The sequence below is a fragment of the Molothrus aeneus genome, chromosome 1 (genome assembly GCF_037042795.1).
Source record: "Molothrus aeneus isolate 106 chromosome 1, BPBGC_Maene_1.0, whole genome shotgun sequence".
Lineage (NCBI taxonomy): Eukaryota > Metazoa > Chordata > Aves > Passeriformes > Icteridae > Molothrus > Molothrus aeneus.
In genome coordinates, this window is record NC_089646.1 from 149,475,631 (window position 1) to 149,497,327 (window position 21,697).

At 38.0% G+C, this 21,697-nt stretch overlaps 1 protein-coding gene across 8 annotated transcripts in view; it reads right to left on the minus strand.

Moving 5' to 3' along the window:
* PTK2 (protein tyrosine kinase 2) overlaps positions 1–21,697 on the minus strand; it is a 190,030-nt gene that overhangs the window by 66,216 nt on the left and 102,117 nt on the right. For all 8 annotated transcript variants that reach the window (XM_066566803.1, XM_066566763.1, XM_066566754.1 and 5 more), the window contains 3 exons: positions 8,814–8,893; positions 7,261–7,323; positions 2,521–2,575 (listed from right to left, as the gene is read on the minus strand). In XM_066566803.1, coding sequence (XP_066422900.1) covers positions 2,521–2,575; positions 7,261–7,323; positions 8,814–8,893 — 198 coding nt within the window. The remainder of the gene's footprint in view (positions 1–2,520; positions 2,576–7,260; positions 7,324–8,813; positions 8,894–21,697) is intronic.

Consider the following 21,697-nt stretch of genomic DNA (forward strand, 5'->3'; position numbering starts at 1 on the left):
AGAAAGCCTTTACAGAACATTCAGAAGTCAAAATAGCCAGAAATGTTTCTGTGGAATGTTTAGGAGTTACTCCAGTAGCAGTAATCCAAGGCTGTTGCAGATTCACAAAATGATCAGTTTTGCAATGATGCATACACAGGCTGGGAAAAAAAGCCCTCTCAGCACATACTATACTGTCAAATTAACAAAGAAATCTGTAACTTTGGTGTAATTTCAAATGCTTTTGTCACTTTAGCAGACCCAACTCTCAGATGGACCATTATGGAGGCTGCAGAGCCTTTGGCAGTCAGGAAACTTCCCTCGGGCACCCAGAGCTGCCTCAGGCTTTGTAAGGACTCAGGCACTCCACACTGGAGCTCCCTGGTATCTTTATTTTTACAGAGAAAACCAACTTCAAGGCAAGTGCAAACCTCAGCCTTAGCTTATCACTGGCAAATACCAGGAGCAAGACACAACAAAATAAAAAAGCATTTGCCAGCTCAAGGTGTCCCAAGTATTTCAGCTACTCAGCTGATTAAAGGTTCTGCCCATGGGTTGTCTTCCTGACCAACTCCAGTATCACATTTCCTGCCAGGAACACTGGCATGTGTTATCTGGCTCTTTTCAGTCCACCAAGAAGAACTGGTCACTTTAAATTTTAAGATCATGAGCAAGGTGTAAAGATAGAAAGTCCATTAGAGTCACAGGCTGCTTTGGGTTGGAAGGGACTTTAGAAATTCCATCATGTTCCACCCCCCTACCATGGGCAGGGACACTTTCCACTGTCCCAGGGTGCTCCAAGCCCCATCCAGCCTGGCCTTGGACACTTCCAGGGATGGGGCAGCCTCAGCTTCTCTGGGCAGCCTGTGCCAGGTCCTCACCACCCCCCCAGGGAAGAATTTCCTCCCAATATCCCATCCAGCCCCACCCTCTGTCAGTGTGAGCACCCCCCGTGTCCTGTCACTCCATTTCTTGTCCAAAGTCCCTCCCCAGCTCTCTTCCAGCCCCTTTAGGCACTGGAAGGAGCTCTCAGGTTTCCCCATGATTTTTCTCTTTTCCAGGTGGAACAGCCCCCAAAACCACACCTCTTCCATAACAGAAGCATCTATCAGAAATATCTGCAAAGAGCAACTTCAAGCAAAATGCACAGAAAACCTGCTCTTAAAAGTATTTCTAAGAACCATTGTTTTGTTCCCCCTCTGTGTTTGTTCAAAGCAGAGAGAATTGAGAGAAATAATTAATTTTGTATTTCATGGCTACTGGGAACCCTCCTTTTCCAGCCAGTTCAAATTCCCTGCCTTTCACCAAGTGGAAGAGCAATTTAAGGTTTTGGACTGATCCTGTACTACTCTGAATAGGGATTTCATTTTCACTGAAAAGCAGACACATTTCTTCCCTTGTTTTTCTTCTTCATATGTCCAACATTTTTCTTCACATCTTTACAAGGTTCCCACTCAGCTTCACCTTCTGGCAACTCTTGCTACTTCTTTCTGCTATTCTCCCCACTTCAGGATTTCCAAAGTGCAGTTTTCTTGGTCAGTCAGTTTTCTGGCTCCATAATATTATTTTTGAGACAGTTATTCATACTTGTATGTCTGGAGCCTTTCACCACAATTCTTCCCGTTAGCAGAAAATACAGTTTCAGATAATTGCTTAAATTAAAATGCAGAGGGGATTACTTAAATCCACTTGACTTCATTAGCTTCTGATTTTCAAAAGTCTTTTGAAACAAAACCTTGTCATGACAGACCTTTTGTGTTTACCCATTTAAATTACAATGCAGATTCTTTCCAAATCTCAAGTTGAATTCTATTATTTCTATAAAGCTCCACTGCTCACCAAAACCAGCTCCAAAATAGCAATTTATGATTTATACTTTCATGTATGAATTGTAAGAGACATTTTACCAGGACATTCATATTGAGGTGGCTATAAATGTAAAATACTTAGTGACCATTCTTAATCCCCCTTTTCAACACACTTGAGACAAATTTGCATTTTTTACTCTGAGAACATATGGACTTCAATGGCAGTGAGATTCAAGGAACGTTTATAGTCTTAGCTAGGATTAACCTAAACAGAAATTACTGGAAATCTTCCTTGAATAAGTTGGATACAGTCTTGAGGAAGGAAGGCATCAAGTTTATCAAGTTCCCAGTAAAATATTCTTTTTTTTTACATGTTCCCTTCATCTTTCTCCACAAGTCTCATTTTTATTTTAGGGAAGGAAGAGAAAAAAAAAAGTTATTTGATCCAAGAGGCTCCAAGGATTTGTTCTGCACTTTTACCCCCAAGGTTTGAGAGGCAGAGCTGTGCCCTTCTCACAGCAGCTCAGCAAGGCTGTGTGAATCACTTTATCCTTGTCCTGCCAGCTGCATGACTGGGATTCACATCCCACCAATCCCACAGACAGCTTGGATGTTTCTTCACAAAGCAAAACTGCACAGCAACTCCCTTAGGACTGTACAGTGAAAACTATGATGCAATTTTTAGATTTCTGACACTTTACAGCAGTACAGGATTGATTGGGACTGTAATTACCTTCACTGAATCTAGTAAACTCTTCGGGAAAAACCGTCTCAAACCAACATCTTTCCTGAAAGAAAAAATACACACAGCATTAATACCAAAAACATTGTGCAGTGTCACATTTCTCTTTTCAAGGTGGTGCTTTGGGTCTATTTTTTGTTTTGTTTTTAACTAGCATATATGATTACTAAACCATTTTCCTAACAAGGTCCTTGGAAACTTCAGAGTAACAAACAGACTACCACTAAAATTCTAACTAGAGCCACTCCAACATCAAATGTGGCACAGCAGCATCTTCTAGTTTAAACCCCACAGATACTGAGGATATTGTTGAAATTGTAGAAATATTGTTATATTCTTACTATTATTCAACCAGGTACCTGTGTGGAAAGTCTGTTATTTGAAATGGTGGCTTGGGCACAGAGGAGTTTTGAGAATAAAAACTGTTATTTGTACATGTTTTAATAATTTCAAGCATATAGAAATATGAAATATAGAAACAGCATATAATTTCAAGCATACAGAAATAAATATTCTTAGAACACGTAGTCAGGTGAGAAGGGAACACCATGGAAGTAGAATACCCTGATAAACCTCTATTAGAATGGAGCAGAAAATAGAAAAAGAATTCTAGAATGGTTTGGTTTGAAGGGACCCTAATGACCATCCAGTTGACAGGGACATTTTCACTAGACCAGGTTTCACATTTCACTAGACCAGGTTGCTCAGAGCCCCAACTTGGCCTAAGGAATCCAGGAATCCATAAAGAAATACTCATGGTATCACCTCTCTGAGAATGCTGAGTGCAATTCCACTACTGTTTTACCCTTTGAAGCACTATAATTAAGGGGTTGTTTAAATTTCTGCTATTATTTTATATCCATATTGAGCAAATTAAAATTACCAACTTTTTCTTGCAAGCACTCTCACTTTTTGCCACTGTAAATCAGGTGACTGTGAGCTCAAAATTTACAAACTGAATTTATCAAGCTCACGTTCACACCTATAAATTGGGTTGCAGTCCTGGTTTGAAAACCAGAGCCAGTAAATAATTCTATGCTCTGATGTGCTGCACAAGCTTATGTCTGACATGTGTTTGTGTCACTACTACTGAACATCAGCTTCAAACAAAGGTGCTTGAGAAGTTGCCAATGACATTAGTGCAGAAGACACCACTGAACAACCAAGTGTAAAAAAGGAAAAATAAGAGAAAAATATAAATAGGAAAAGGATTTATAGCTCAAAGGTGTTACTGACTTTTTTCCTTTAAATTTAGGATGTTACCATCTCTTTCAAACATTCTTATCTGCTTCTGGAACAAGTATGAAAGTGAGCTTTCCATGAGTGTATGCTTTGAACATCCACAGAAATACATCTGGAATTCTTACACTTGGCAAAGCAAGGAGAAGCTGTTAGCAGGCAGAGATATTCAGGATTTATTTACTGCTACCTAACAGCCCAAGAACAAAGCCAACACTAAAGTCAATATAAAAAGCTCACTCAGAGGAATAAACCACGGTATTTTTAAAGCTCTCTGAAGATGAGTAGCATACAATTTCATACTAAAAACATCCTCAAGCAGGAGGAGCAGAATGTTCATGTGCAGCACTGGCATCTGTGCAATGACAGTAAGCTGCAGGATTATAAAACTTCATAAATGTTAATTCCTTCCATGCATTTCTTCTCAAATGCAAATGATACTTGGTTTATTATCCCACACAGTTCAATGAATCTAACACACTATTACCATCTAAAAAATATGCAAAGACATTTTGACAGGGATATATTAGTTTAACATTAAGCATTTCAGAGAAAGTCGGTGCTTCTGAAATGAAGCACCTCCCATCACCCTGGTATCCTTGATTTTAACAGTCCTGCAGCACAGGGAGGCTGCCACAGCCTCATTTGATTCATTACCAGGACAAGCTGAGCAGCCTTTTGTACAGATCTGGGAACAACAAACTGAGAAGAAATTCTTATGCAGAGTACAACAGAGCACAACTCTTAACAAAACTTGTTAATGAAGCATTTCCTGTATTTAGCTGAGACAGCAAATTTATTTACTAGAGGAGAATTTAACAAAAAGAACCACACAGATGTAATGCCCTGGACAGCAACAACTGATGGATACCTATAAATAAGATAATAAACACTGGAAATTGGAATACAATGCATACAAACAGCTTTACACACACAGCCCTACAAGCTCCTTCCCAGCTGTGCCGTGTGGGGGTGGGATGGCCAACAAGGGAGACACCAGCTCAGGGCTCTGCATGAAGGATTCAGCCATCTGGATTCTGATTGCCAACTAGAGATAAGCAGCACTGAGAGCCTGTTCATGCAGTTCTACTACAGCTTTGTACTTAACCTCATCTACTCCAGCCTACTTGTGGGCTTAAATCTGAGTTCAATTTTTTAATGTACAAACTTCAATTGGATTAATAAAACACCAACTACAGGTAGGTGATACTGCTTGTCTTACAATGATAAGCAGCTTTAAGCAGCATATATCATGTATTTTTCACCTCAATTCAAGTTATAACAAAAAAAAAAGTAACATTAGATTAACGTAATAGACTTTAACATGCCTTTTACCAAATTGTGGCTGCACCTGTTCCTTCCTACAGCTCCCATTTCTGTACTTGTAATTATCCCTGTTCTCACTAACGGGCCTCACATTTATCATGAAAAAATTCTTCTTTCACTCCATGAAGGCCCAACTATTAAAGGCTACTTAACAATTTGATCCCATCTACCATTCCCCATCCAGATCTGTTCTCATATGACAATCTGATCAAAGACAAATATACATGAAATAGACATCTGACAAAGGCAGCCAAGGAGCAATCACCCCCAATGCAAAAAAGGGCCATTTAAAAATTGCTCTCAGCTGGTTAAGTGCCTCATGATGTACTAAAACCAGCAATCCCCCCACAAAAAGCACCAAAAAGCATCACTTGAGCAATAAATATTACTTGTGCAGTTAAACATTTATGGGCTATTAAGGTGATAAGATCAAATTAATGCATTTTGGGGATCACTGGCACTTTTTGCAGACCCTTTCCAGCTTATAATTATCTGTAGTATAGTCAGTTTAAGGTGGTTTTATCCTTCATCTCTCCCAGCTAAATCCCATACAAATTACATCTTGGTCCTCAAAAAAGAAAAAAAACTTTTGAAATGCACAATTCTCCACATTCAATTCCACATGGCATTAAGCTGTTACATTTTGCATATCAGGGCTTTGTTTCACTATGCCTTTCACAGCAGCAATTTATTATTTCCTACCAAAGCAGTCACTGTTTGGAAAACACAGACTGAAGGAAAGAAATCACTGTTAAACTGAAAGCAGCACCACACTGAATCCTTCTGGAACTCTCACCTGTTACATTATTAATTTACACTTTGTGTGACCTGTTATGACCCTGCTTTCCTTTGTCTCATTGTTTCCAAAGTCATTAACCTAATTACTCACGCTTGTAGTTTCTGATTTGCTAAAAAATGGACTTAAAAATACTTTACTCAAGTTCTTACTTGAACCTATGTATGTAAACTACACCAACCATAACTCACATACTTTCAAATCTTTTTTATATCCCCTTTTAGCCCTATCTGCTCATCCCCTTTATTTTTATTAGTCTTTTCTCATTTTGTGATGTTTCCTTAACCAGAATGTTTCTACTAATATTTCTATAGAAATTACAATATAATATTCTATAGAATATTTTGATAGACAAAAACCTGAAGTCCTTAAAAAAATTAAGTCTCTAATTCAAACAAAATCAGTTTTAAAAAATATGAATAAACAAAGGAGCACTACAGAAATACTAAATAAGCAGGCTATCCATCAAAGTTATCTTTACCTAGTAATATCATAGATCCCTCAAAAATCCTTGCAAACTTATTCATTGCTGTATAAAATCTTACATTCCTCCTCCAAATGCTCTAATTTCACATCTCTAAAAGTTAGCACTAATTTGTCATTAAAAACAAGATGAAAAAAATGGAGACATCACTGCTGCAAGAACCTTTTATCCCAATTTTGTGTTAAACTGTACAGGATCTTTTCACAAGGGTAATTAGCAGAGATGAGCACATCATTGTTGCATGTGTGTCTGAAACTTTATCCATTATACAAATACAAATAAAACCAGTTTTCAGGTTTTTGCTAAAAAGCTGAAGGACTTTGGCTTGTTTGCACTGAAGCCATCTCCTGTACAACATGAATAAATAAACAAAATATTTCATTACGAGAATGATCCTTGTGCTTCTTAAAATTTGGGATAGATAAACAATAACCTTGCTAATTGCAAGGTCACATCTCAGAAAATGCCCACAGTGAGCAAACAGAAACAAAAACAATATCACAAACATTTTCAAGTAACTCAAACTTTACCACAAATGAGTCACAGCTGAAGAATGCAACTGGGCACAGAAAAACACTGAGCAATAAAATCACCTCACTATCAGAGCTGGTGAATCCCATAAACATTTGCAAAAGTGCTGAAAACCAAAGTGAGCCTCCTGATCAAGTTTCAACTACTCCAAACCTGTTTCTCTGGAGAGTTAAAGGCATTTTTCCTACTTCTACATCTCAATGGGCTTCATCATCCATTTCTTACATTAAAGCATTTTAACCACCTTGATGGAATAGAAAACTTTCAACAGAGATGTTCTGTCATTGAACTGAATTTATTGTTCCTGCTGCAGAGAAGGGACACTTCAAACCTCAAGCTAGAGCACAATACTTACTCTAACACTTCATAGTTGGACTTCTTTTCTAATGCATTGCCTCTCATCTCTCCGTAGGATCTCCTGAAGTCAGGAAAAATATTTGAAAGCAACAATTATTGGATAATTCAGCCTAAAACTACAACATCAACATAATCAAAACTTCCACTCAGCATCAGATAACATTGGCAGAATGAATTCAAAGATAAGTATGAAGTACATTATTATTCTACCTCAACAGATCAGATTTTTATTTTACAAATTAACTGCATTTTCAGAACCACTTTAAACCACTGCTGCTACCAAAAGTGACCTAACCTGGCCTTGAGCAGCTCCTTTCCACCTCACACTGCACTTCCTCCTGAGAGCCCCCTGTGCATGGAACAGGGAGAAGCAGGGGAAGCAGGGAATGATGAAAACTGCTCCAATCCAGCTATGCTCACATTAACAAGTAAATTAATAAACAGGAAAGCTTTGTTAGGAGAGGGCTGAGATCATCGTTGTCAGAAAAAAAATGGACCAGAAATGTTCATTCTAAGAGTTTCACAAGTTCATCTATGAGAAATAGCTCATCAAAATGCTCTGAAGAGCCACAGCTTGAGAGGCAGGGAGAGGTAGGAAGGCAGGACCTGGCTGACAACATAATCACAGATTATTACATTCATCACATGTTTTGAAAAAAGGCACAATGATTTTATAAGTGCATAAGGAGTTTGCAGTTACACAAAGAATTTTTGTTTTCTCTGGGGCTAGCAGCAAAACTTACAACAAAGGCATCAGGTACTCCTGTGATACCTGGGAAATTTCATAAACCTAAATTTTGTTTTAATTTGGAAAAGTACTGTTCAAAGGACACTTTTATTCTCTCCTAACAAGTTTACATTTGTCATTAATTTCTTATCAATTTTACTTCTTCTCTAATCTCCCTGTGTGAGACATCAGTTCAACTGAAGCAAATGTTTCAGGCTGGAAATGCTCCATAAATTAGCAAAAACCCAACACATGCATTTCAAAGCTGGGAACTCTCTCAAGGATCTGTTAATCTGATATATTTATCTTTATTTTCCAGCTGTCTATACAGTTGACAAGAACACCAAAAACACCCAAAAGGATCCTTAAGATTTAATCATTTCAAAACAGCACATTAAAAACCAAGTAAATACAGAGAGGAAAGGTAGCAACATTTATCTATAATTACATTCTTTAGCTGCAGGATTTATACATGCAGAATCACAAGACTATTTACTAAATAACACCACAGATGCATTTTTTTTTAAACATACTTCAATGTACTCTACAGGCCTTTGAATTATTCAGATGAAGAACTCACCCAAAAGGCAGTATCAAGATGTAATTAATTAAAATTTTAAAATAATGTTAATTTAAAAATCACTAGAAATGAGTTACAATACAGTCTATTCAGTTTTTCTTCTGACTGCTTCGTAGCAAAAAAGGTCTTATGATGTTTTATTCAACTCTACTGGTCAGAAATTGATGAACTTTAAGCAGTTTCAAAATTAATGTATATATTCTGTCAGAAAGATGTTGAATAATAAATTAAATTATCAGCTTACCGGATTTCAAGGCAACCTAGTTTCAAAGCAATTTCCTGGTCCACTTGATCTGCTATTTCTAACATATAGTCATTTTTCACCTACAGCAAAAGAAGCAGGTAGGCATCACAGAAAGATCAGTTCAGTGCCAACACAGACTAAAATACTCCCCAACAACTTCCAAATGAATACATCTTAATTTTCTGGAATGACAATTCAAAGTCCAGGAAGAGAAAAAAGAATTTGTGCTCATATTCTCCACAAATGAGCAGACACAATTCTCCAGAAATTTCTTTGGGAAGAAACACATTTTGACCACAAAGAACTTGATTGAAAAATTTCTTGTGTATGTCAATATTGCCTATGTTTTATTAAATATAATCAAAATTCAGAGGGACTAAGCAGATGGTTACACCTGCATTCCAGCTGGGAGAAGGCAGGCTGTGTTCTTGAACCACCCTGGTCAACAGGATTTAATTGTCTAGGCAGATCTAATCATGCAAGTAAAGTGATAAATGCCCAGGAATTACAGTGAAAATAAAAACAGAAGAGAAAATGATGTACAAACTGTAGTGCACACTGGCATAAAATAATGCTGAACTAGCAAGAAGAACCAAGAGTGAAACTGGGTAGTGATCATCTACAGTAGGAAACACTTCAAATCTTCATCTTGTTTTATTTACCAGCATGGATGTGGGCAGAATCCTATTTTTAGGTAATATTTCACCACACTGGAGTAAGAAATTTATACAGTACTAACATCAAAAAATTCAGGCAGTAAGAGAGAACAGAACCAGTTACCAAGAACTTCACTTTGCAAATCTTGCACCAGTAACAAATATCAGCAGCTTTTCCCTAACAGTTCCTGCTATCCTCTTATGAAACCTCAAATTGCTATTGAGATCCTGAAGTTGCAGCGAGTCCTGAAATCCCACAAAAATCCACGAGACTTTGTGGATCAAAGAGGAGATGATGCAGCACATTTCACCAAGTGGGTTTGGTGAGTGATGACAAGTTGTAAGAAGAACTAGTTCAAACTACTACTGCAAGGAAATGCATAAATTGGGAGGTAAGGAAGTACAGCAGTGGATCCAACAGCTGGAGGTGTTCTCCACTCTGCATTCTCCTTGGAACATGTGAGCATCCACCTCAGCATTCCCTCAGCACCACTGTGGCAGCTGCTCCTGCTCCAAACTACAGACAAATCCCTAAAAACATCCTGGAACTGAATTGCATGAAAAGTTTTAATTTGGTATTGAAAGATATGAAAGAAGAAATACGATAAACTGTGCAAGAATAAGAAATGAATTATTACAATAGCTGAAACATGAGAAAAAAGCTTCTTACATTTGAATTCATACAGGCACTCAATATGACAAAATAATGAGCTTTTAACTCTTCTCAATTCAATTCCTACAAATACTAATGAGACAGGAGAATAATTGCCCTTCAGCATCATGTAGTGTGCTATTTGTACACACATATGGAAATAATAATTCTGTATTCCCATAGTAATAGTATACACAATATGAATCCATAATTCTCCTCTTCATTATGCTCACAACTTTAAATAACTGGATTTAGATTGGATATTAGGATGATTTCTCCACTGAAAGGGTGGTCAGGGATTGGAAACAGACTGTGCAGGAAAAGTGGTGGGATCACCATTTCTGGAGCCATTCAAAGTGTGGCTGCAGCTCTTGGGGACATGGTTCAGCTGTGGATGTGGCAGTGCTGGGTTAGTGGTTGATATTCCAAGTCTTTTACAACCTAAACGGTTCTGTGATCCTATAAACAGCAAAATGCAATAAATTACACCAGGATCTCAATTCATGAGAAAGGACTGTGAACTGCTCCTGCACTAAAACTGTCAGACAGGAGCACAGGGCAGGTAAATCAGAAATGGAGTTTCAGGCTGCACAAACTGTTATAAATGACCTCTGCAAACACACGTGGGTGGTTGACAACAGCACAGCCCTCCTCACCCTCAGGTCTATGTGGGATACCTCAAAATGAAAAAAAAGTGTTGAACATGGAGCCAGATCATATATGGATACCCAAATTCCAGAAATTCCCATGTCCTTTTTCTGAGAATTTACCTTCATGTACAGCCCAAACTACTGCACCTACCAAGTGAAGCTGTTCACCAAATTCTTTGGCTGACCTGCCCTACATCCACCCAAATCAAATACCCATTGACTGATCACTTCTATTTCATTAAACTGTTCTTTTCTTTTTTTTTTTAAACCACAAATTCAATTTTTTCAACCATTTCAACAATTTTGCATCACCAGGAAATTTCAAAGCCGTTATCCTCCTATTACTTGAGGTATTCAGACCCCAAGAAGAACTGGCTGTAGCAAAGTGATTTTTCAGTCCTGACACACAAAACCTCCACTCACAGGAATGATGCTAATTTAAGGCCCAGTGTATTATGATCAAATGTGGATTCATTTATCTTCACAGCTCTTTGCCTTGTGAGTCCCAGTGCTTGATTTGTTAAACTAAATACTTTAAGAGCATCTCCAGTCTCCTGCAAACACGATTTTAAAACGCTGCTAGCCTCCTATTCCATAAATAAATAAGCAACATTACCCAAATATTTAAAGTTTGGGGTTTATCTCCTCTTGCCCTGCAGCTTGTGAGCTTTAACAAATTCCAGTCATGTTCCCAGTTTGACTCTGCAACTACAGACATCAGATATTGACTAAGAAAATGTACAAGACCATCCCCCATTCCAAAAGAATGGAAGGGGAAAAAGAAGTATTTTATATTATGTACACCTACTTATTTTAGTGTTTAAACTTTGTGAGTTATAAAAGATTATAAGCTTCAGGAAACCTGTGGTGAGAATCCAGTGGTCTGGATTTAACAGTGCCTTACTATGGATAGCCAAAGGTGCTTGGATCTTCCCTTTTTTCATAAACCTGCCTGCACACATTCTTCTTTCAATTCCAGCAAGGAAAAAAAAAAAAAGCAGATTCAATTTCTACTCCTAGAATACCAATGAGAACTTCTCTTATCACCTTTAATTTTGCTTGACTATTCTCTTTGAGATGGCATCAGATCAATGTATGAACTAATGCCTGTGCAGAGATGAGATAAGAATTTCACAGGAGGTTCAGCACAACCTCCCAAGGAAAAAGCCTGAGCAAATATTAAGTGGAAGAGACATAAGAGATAATTTAATGGTAATTAAATGCACTGTCACAAGGCAATTGAATAGTTTTCCAAGAAGCCTTTTGTGTTTGCTCAATTATAACTTTTATTATTATTATTATTATTGTTAATATAATTAAACGAGAGAAATGAGAATATTTTCTGGGTTAGACAAACAAAGCCCCCATCTTCAAGAGCACAAAGCCTATATACATACAAAGGCACAAAAACTGAACTCTTAGAAATCTAACAAAACCCATCAGGTTTTTTCTACTGACTACAAATTCAGAAGTATGTTAAGAGAGAGGATGAATCCTTCCCTGTGGGGTTGGGAGATCCTGTTATCTGTGAGCTTGTCACACTCCCTGGCAGTGTGTGCAGACCTTTGGCTGCATCTCCTGTGGCTTGGAAATTTGAGTAATTGTGCAATACCTGGAGAAGCTGAAGAACACATCTGTCCATATGTACACAGATATATAAACACACACATCCTTTTCAAGCAGATCAAGCACCACTGCCATAATCTTCTCTACAATTTAATTGCTCAGAATGGGATCTCTCCAAAGGCCAAACCAGTAAAAAAACCTGTAGGGTGCTATTTAATACAACTTAATTTCACCTACTTTGTAAGACAAAACTGATTAATATAAACTTGTCACACAAATCTGATTTCAAAAAAGCCACCCCAAAAGCCCAAGTGTCCAAACAAGAAATCAGAGCAGCAACTCTTGATCTCTTTCTCAAGCTCAACAAAGCCTTTAAGGTGCTCCTGCTAAACCTGTGTGCCACTACATCATTTACACCCCATGCTGGAGACCAGATGCTCTGGCAATGATAAAATCACATGAAATCTGTATTTATCTCCAATACTTTATGGTCACAATGTCACAGCAATAAAAATGCAGAAAGATCAACAAGGCAAACACTTGGACTGACACCAGGATTAAGAATTCAAGTGTCAACACTGCTAAAATCCTGTATACTTTTTATTTGGTAACAATCCAAACCCAAAATATGCTAACTGAAGCAAGTCACTTCGGTGTATGTTGCTTGTAACATATTTGCTTCCACTGAGTTACTCATTTTGTATTCCCACATAATGTGCTTATCTCAACTCCCTGAGAAAAATACATTGGAGAACAGTTTAAAGGAGGACAAGAGACAAAAGTAATTTATTGCTGCAAACTGCTGTGCTGATTTCAAGAACCTTTTCCCTTGGATTTTTTTTAGTATGTTCTAACAAGTTGAAGTCAGATTTACAGTCAAGCAGGTGCATGCTTTGGGGGAAAAGGATTAGCCTACTTAAGTTCCATTAAACATGGAATAATGGAAATAAAAACTGCTTCAGGCTTCCAGGCAAGTGCTACTGCAGTGCCAGTGTCAGAGGAAGCAACTCTACTGAAATTTGTTCATTCACAGGGTGGCAAATCAGAATTAAAGTGTGACCTAAACTTCACATTTGGAGTTGACTTCTTGGCCACAACAGCTACAAAGAGTCTGGTACAAAAAAGGGCTGCAGTGGGGAAAACAGGAATGCCAAGCATAAAAGCATCTCTCAGAGGTAGGAAAAAGAAGTCATTCACATGTTCTGATAAAATTAAAAAAGAAACAAAATTGTCATTGCCCCCACATACAGAATACACATCACCCAGCATCAGTGAATAAATGCTTAGAAAGGGCAGTATTATCCAAAGAAAAAAGGATTTTGAAATGCAACACAATCCTACGCCATATTTCCTGATTTATTACTGCCCTGATAATTCAGCAACAATTCACTTTATCTAAAATACTTTTTATTCTTAACAATATTTTAATTTTTAATAACTCTTTTTTTTTTAGCCAGAACAGAAAATCTCTTTTCTGCCTCCAGTATTTTGGGCATTAAAAGTTCAAAGATACTCCTAAATCACAACAAAAGGAGGTGAACACAATGTGAACTAAAAGACTTCTCCTACATGGAAGATGGGCACATAAACACAAGCCCAGTTTTATTTATGATGTCAAGACTTATAAAATATTTCTTTTACTTGAATGGGGAAATTACTGATGGTGTCACTTCTAACTTCTCAAAATTTACTAGAAAATAATGGCCAGTTTCCCAGCTACAGAAATGGACAGCCAATTCCAGATGGAACAATTTAAAATAAAAATTGAAAACAGAGGAAAGCCCATGTTTGTGAAGATGGAGAAATTAGAGAACAGCCCTATGCTATGATTTAAGGAGAAATCTATCACTGGCCTTGTGTTTTCTATACCAGCTGCTACTTTCAAAAGCCATCTGCTTCATTTTCCTGCACACGAGTTTTTTATGCAGCTGCAGTATTTCAGAAGAAGGTTCACCCAGGCTGACAAGCAGTTCATAAAAACACCATGCTGGATTTAGATTTCTTTATTAAGAACAACAGTAAAATAATTCTGAACTTGGCAAATGCTTTCCAGTTTAGGGATTTTTTTTTAAAAAAAGCTATTAGATACTGTGTCTTAAAAAGATATTTTAAGTTTAAACTTGTTTATAGCCTTATAAATTATTACATAAAATTATCAAACTTGACATTGAATTTTCATGCATAAATGCTGTGGAAATTCTTTAGCAACAGTACTATCAAATGGTGTCTCATAAAGGGCAAATACCAATAATTAGCCACTACTGGCTTTCCCAGCTTAATGTTACCAAGAAATTTCCCACAGGATAATCTCCAATTTTTTAGGAGGACAGTTTAAAAATAAGCAATCTATTTCACTTGCTTTTCTTTCAATCTCTATGACCTACTTACACAACTTAGTTCTTTTTAATTTCTATTTTTTTCCCAAATTTGCACTTCTTTGAACACTGCATTTAAACAACCCTTCAGTGACTAAGTTCCCAATGAAGAGTTAAGACCATACCCAAAAAGAATCATCCCAACATAGGAGATATTTACATAAGCAACCAAACAAAGCAAATGTCTTCTGTTCTCCATTCAGTACATAGAACACAAACAGTAATTACAATTGTTTAATGAAGCATGAAAACAAAGATTTATAATACATCATTTTTTCTTATCCATTTGTTCTACACATTTATTTTTAGCTGGTGCTTTTATATATTGGGAAATTATGTACTTCCACTTAGTTGGTGAAATTTATATTAAAAAAATACAACCTGTCTCTTAATTGTCCTGTATATGCAATAATTTATTTATTCTCAGTAATTTCTTTGGATTTATTTTTAACAGCTCAGGTGTGTTCTAACACCTACTTTTAAACATTCAAGTTTCTAACTCTGGAAGGTAATTTGGTGTTAGGTTTTGTATGTTATAGTTCACCCTCAGCCACCACAGAATTCAATCAGGATCAATCAGGACCTCTGTTTTAAACCAACACACAGCACTTCTGGTGACACCCATCCCACCAAAATCCACAGAAATTATTCCTGCCATTTACTAGTTCCAGCTTCTCTAATGAAAGACCAGAATATCTCAATATATCCATGAGAAAAGCTGATCTTCAGCAACCACTTTTGTGACCAGGACAAAAATCCAAGCATACAGCTCATTTATTTTCCCCAAATTTCCCATTGAAAATGAAGAACATTGCTCTGCACCTACAACACACAATTCCACCTCAGTCCATGACACAACTCTTCTGTGCATCCCATCCACAAAAAGAATGATCTCAGATATTCTCTGCTACTGCTATGAAATGCATAATTTGGGAAATGCATAATTCTCTGCTTTCAGCTGTATTGCTCCTTGTAGTGTTAAACACACCACAGCATCACTGTAGGACAGACACATGATTGGGTTAATGTGGAACAGCCACCCAATATAAATTCTGGTATCTGTAAGGACCAAACTGCTTCTCCATCCTGGTTTTCCAGGTTTATGTAGGACACCAAATTTTCATCACTACAAAATCAGCTTGGAAGAGGAGGGTCCCAACCCTCACTACTACAGCTTCAGAAGTCTGATGCAGCATTAACCCTGAAAGATTTGTGCCTCATCTGCTGTGAGTGAAGCTCCATATGCACAAAAGCCCAATGTCTGCTTTTAATGTCATCAGTATTTTTAGGAGCCACCTTAATGATCATAATGGTAGTTTTTAAAACACACAGGAGGGAAACACATATGTGTTCCCACCCCTATTTACCCATCTGATAGTATTAAATTTGCTATAGGAGATAAGTCAATATTAGGGAAAATTAGGGCTTTGGCCTGATCTAGGGGAGTTAAAAGCCCAGATCCAGTATCAGGATAACATTCATCTGCCATCTGCCCTCAGCTGCTCCTCCTCTTCGTGTCCCAAGGTCACAGTCTCTATATTATCTAGGGCTGATCTTTGACATCTCTAACTAATTTTGGAAGCTCCTCTGTTAATAATAAGGGCATTAGAGATGGGCTGGAGGGAAACCAACTTGTGACAAGGCATTGTTATGGGTAGAGCAGCTAAAAATGGTGCCGTCTGTCCGGGCGGGCTGAGCTCCAGATGTCACCGCAGAGACGCGGCTGCCTCGCAGCACAAAGTAGGGCTGGACTCTTGGGAGCCATGCAGAACTCAACCCACTGAACAAGCCTTGCTCCCACCTCATGTTATACTTCTCCTTTCCAACAGAGAGTTTCCAGATCAAGAGAGTCCTAGCATCAAGGTAAATCAACTTTTCTGTGGGTTGCTTTTTGTTGTTATTCACAATTTAACCTGCTAATTGCAGTCACGTTTTGTTCCAGACTACTAAAGAGACATTTCCACACATCAGTCCATAGAAACCTGGCTCTAGAAGTTGAAATCTATCAGGCTGAATTATGAGCTATTTGAGAAAAGCCCACAAGGAAGATTTTTCACTGTTCTGGCTGACAGGTGGAAATTCTAAATCAAAGCAACCCCTTCCCTTTGGCCTGGGCTTGGCTGAGCAGTTAGGAGGTGTTCAGGAATAAGAGGAAGTTTCACATTCCTACCACAGAGCATAAGGAAAACAGACATTGGGCACACAACATGTGTAGCCAAAGCAGCTCCACAACTACACAAAAGCAGAGCCTAAAACAAGAATGCCAGCATAGTTTGGAGGGTGTTAATCAACTTTTACAGGAGAAAATGAATACTTTATAGGATACTGTGAACTTCAGCAACTTCAGAAACCTACCCCTGTCAAGGAAATCTCACTTTTAATTGTCTTTTCAAGCTGTAAAGAGCAGACAGGAGAGGTTCAGATTCATTTATAGTTTTATCCAAAAATATATTTTTAGTATCTTTTTAATCAGCTGCAGTTCTTCTATTGCCACCTTCCTGCAGGGCACAGTTTATGCCTCAGCCTTCATGAAAGATTTGTTGGGTTTGGGGTGTGTTTTTTTGTTTTGTTGAGGGTTTTTTTTGTTTTAAATAGGCTGCCAACATCAGGAACAAGGCCAGCTTTTCTCCCAATGTCCTTCATTTCCTTCAAAGCTTTTCCTGTCAAAGTCATTTGTTTTAGGTCTCCTATTTTTATTAGGGTGTAAGAGATGTTGTTATTTAATTAGGTTAAAGAGTCTAATTCCCAGCCTGCATTTCAAATTACATCTCATGCACCTAAGCCTTATAAAACTTTAATCATTAAGTTATTACAATAATTGCATGGACTTAAAATTTCCTACATGTCAGGGACAGAGTTATAAAAATAATTTAATTTGCATGATGTATTTATCTGCCACAATATAAAGAGATATTTCATTTAATGAAATACCTTTTGAGTGTTAACATAATCTTTACAGACACTACAGAGACAGAGAAAAAAAGTGCCAATTGGTCACAAGAAACTTTTTCTCCACTTTTTCAGAGGATGTTTTTTGCCTTTATTTTTCTACTAAGAAAAAGGGGTTTTTTTTTGATCTTTACTTTTCAAAAAGAGTTTTCTTATGAAAATGAACCTTGCAGTGTACTTGTCTGGTGAGGCACAGAGCCCTCATAGCACAGAATTCAGCTTATTTTTTTCAGGGCATCACTGACCTGCTCTAACTTCGAGATATTCCCCTGCTTGCAATTTCTTCTCACACAAACTTTGGTTAATTTTAAAAAGTAAATTCAAAACACAGTTCAGTCCTGTGGTCTCTTTTATTATATTAACATTTCCAGGCTAGCTCCACACTGCAGGCTAAACAAGGCAACAGAGGAAAATTCAACACTGATAAAAACAACCTTTTCTTGTTCACTGGGATCTAAAAAAAACCCTCCAAAAAGTTTCTTTAAAAGTCTTCTGTTTGAAGCACAAGGACAGCAACAATGGAACAGCTGATGCCCAAGAGCTGCCCCCACCCCCATACAGATGCTTACTCCCTTTTCATCAAGGGATAAACCATCTCCAATTACTGCAGGCTAACATGTTATTCAAGGATAAATGTGTGCAGGCTCTTGTCCCACAATAAAAGGAAGGCAATTCAAGCAGCTTACGTCTGATTCTCATTACATGGATGTTTTTAAAAGCTGTATTCTATCTTCATTTGAGATATGGCTTTCGTTGCTCACTCAGCTACTAAGGCCAAATAGAGGAGCCTGTCCTCTTTATTTCCACTTCCCAACAGCCATGCCACTGGAACACAGGGAAAGGAAGGCACTCACTGGGAATTTCACCAACACTTATTTAAAGCAACTGGAAATACTCCCAAAAAGGACAGGAAAACGGTGAAATCTTATTTCACTACTAAAAACGTGAGATTTTTAATTCTCCTTTTGTACCTTAATGTTCGTTTTCTCTGAAAAATGTTAATAAATCATACAAAAACCTAGATATCTTCACTAGAGATTTACAAAACAGTCAACAGAACACACACAGATGCCACTTCCTGATAAATCTTAACTTACAGTATTTTTATTCACTGTACTACACTTTCAAGGTTCTGTGGGTGGGATTAGAGCTCACTTTTGATTCAGATTTGGGTATTCAATACCATAGAACACAACTGAAGGCTGGCACATAAAACCTGTGCAGTGAGCATCTGCCAACTGTGGAGACAACCATAAATCTGGCTTTTCCTGATTTTTGAATATTTCAGCCTCACAGTTCCAACAGCACTGGGTGGGATCCAATTTGCCTAATTTGGCTGAAACTGTAAGCAGTTGGGCCCAAGGGGCATAATGCAGTCCATGCAGAATCACCACCTAAATGCTCCAGAGACTGAAAAAAGAGAGGACACCCCTGAAGTCCTGTCACCCACTACCTCTGACACCTGCCAAAGAGAGCAGCAACAAAACAAAAAGGCACAGTTCCAGCATGAGTTTGTTGATCAGAGCTCTCAAATGGGATGTGAAATGACATGACTGGAACACAGAGCTCCTCCAGTGAAGGGGAATGACCTAAAGATCAGCCTCTCCCCATCTCTGGCCTCAAAGCTGAGGCACAGCCTGACACAAGAGGCATCGTTAGTGGGACTGATTCTGATGTTATTAACGAGTTGTGTGGTTTCCCCCTGCTCCCACACAGTAATTTTAATCCCTTGCTGTACAGCTTGCAGAATGAAAGGTCTCATTAAGTGCCCTGCTTTACACTCCCAATTAAGAGCAGCTCACGCCCACCGCAGATGGCAGAACGAGCGCCGCGGCCGCGGCACCTCCAGCCACAAACACTTCTGGGCACAGGTTCTTGATCTGTTCAAGACTCTTGAAGGTGAAGAATATTCAAAACCAAAGAAAGGTCACAGCATCCTTAATACAGTCAAGAATCAAGGAGAAAATAGTGATTTCACATATCAAGCCCAAGCTGAGAAGCCTGAAATGCAGTGATTTGTAGAGGACAGAGCACTCGCTGCAGTGAATGGGAGCAGTCATGCATGTGCACCACAAACGTGTGCCAGCTTTGGGTTTAACAGCCTGGTAATTGTGCTTTGGGTGAGCTGCATGAATAAACCCTGCCTGTTGACAGTGATTAAAGTAACATTTTGTTATCTTTACAAAATGCCCTGTACTTTTCCAGAAGATCACTTGAGGATTTAAACTTTCTTTTTCAACAATACTGTGGCTTCCAATTCAGATTCAAGAAAATCATTAAAATTTCAAATTCCATGCGTGACAGAGGTAACCATGTTTCTTCTCCTTCTCCATGAACCTTTGTTGCTATACATTTTCAGTTGAAATTTAATTGAATTTGTTGCTATACATTTTTAGTAAGATAAACAATGTGTTTGGATATTACCAAGTTAGCAAAAAGGTTCCCAGTCTCATTCTGACAAGAAAATCACAGGCATCTGGTCCTCACAAAAATCTTTTTTACTCATTTGTAACATACAAGACAGCAATGTCTTTGAGTTTTACATTGAGAAAAGCCAATTTGACAACAGAGGCGCTGTTTCTGTCAGATTTTAAAAATTTTTAACTGGGTTCTAAACTCATCTCTGACAGTTGCTTCTGTGCAGAAAGCTCAGGATATCTATGTATGCATGTATGAATTCTGTACATTCTGTTGTTCTTGCCTACACACAACACGATGCATCTGACTGAGAGCAGTGGTTAAGCAAAAGATGTTAAAACGTTGCAGGGATGACACTGAGATAGGAACAGAATGTAAAAAATCATCTTTCCCTGGTTTTTTATCCCCCCCTCTGCTGTAGGCCTGGTTTATGATGCAGTGTTACTGCTTAAATTCTTCTCTTGCCTTCTTTTCATACGTCACTGCTGCTGCCTTGACACTTTACCACATAGAAGTTATTGTCCTAGTTTATCCAAGAGGACAAGTGAAATTTATGGAGCAAAGCAGAATCATGGATACAGAATGACAGCTCTGGAAAGTTCTGCACCTGATTTCCATGACAACGGAGACCCAAATACCTTAGAGCACCCCAAAACAAAGAGCAGTGACTTTTAAAGAACTGGATTCAGAAATACCTCACAATAAGGTGAAAAAGAAAGGGGAAGAGAAAATAAATGGGATTGTGTGAAGAGCAAGGAGACAAGAAACTCTGATTTTTATTTTATAACAGCACTGGGATTCAGGGCACTGTCAGATACAGGGAGCTGTCAGCTTTGCCTATCAGTCCCAATGACCTTCCAAAACCTTCTATTCTGAGCCATTTGTACCCATCTGTAATGATTTCTCCAAATTTAGTTAGAAGTTAACAAATATTCCTCTGGCATTTCAAACTCCTTGCTTTACAGAAACAGTTCCCTGAGGCAGAAATGAGAGGACACTGCAGGCTTGCCAGGTGTTGAACAGGAAAGGGATGAAGTTCAAGGAATTATTTTGGAGCTCATCACCCACTTTTGCATCATGGGAAACACAAATCTCCTGTGTTTAAAACAAGTATGAAGGAAGTTCCTTGCTGCTAAAGGAAAAACGAACATGATTTTGTTGTACAAGAACTCCTGGCAGTACTACACTAAAAAACTCACCAAAATTCAGACATTTTAGGCTGAATCCAGCATATCACACAAATCACTTAAACTAGAATGTGAAGTCCAAGGAAGCACTGCAGGAGAAGTGTCTTTTCAGAAGTCAACTTCATCATAGATCAACACAAAAATTGCATCACACAGTAAAAAAAAAAAAATTAAAAGACATTTACCTAAAACAAGAATGTTGTGTGCACAATTGTGCTTGCTGGAGTTAGGGTAACCATTTTAGTCCTAACTCCCCCAAAAATACCCTCAAGTGGTTTTATTGTGAGCTTGTTGATGTAAAAGCAGATTAAAATCATTTACCTGAATAAAATTAGAATTTAGTGTTTAATTGATAGAAACTTTGACTATTACACAGTTTTAGTAATTCAGAAGAGATTTTAAACCCAAGAAAATAACCTAAGAATGTGAGT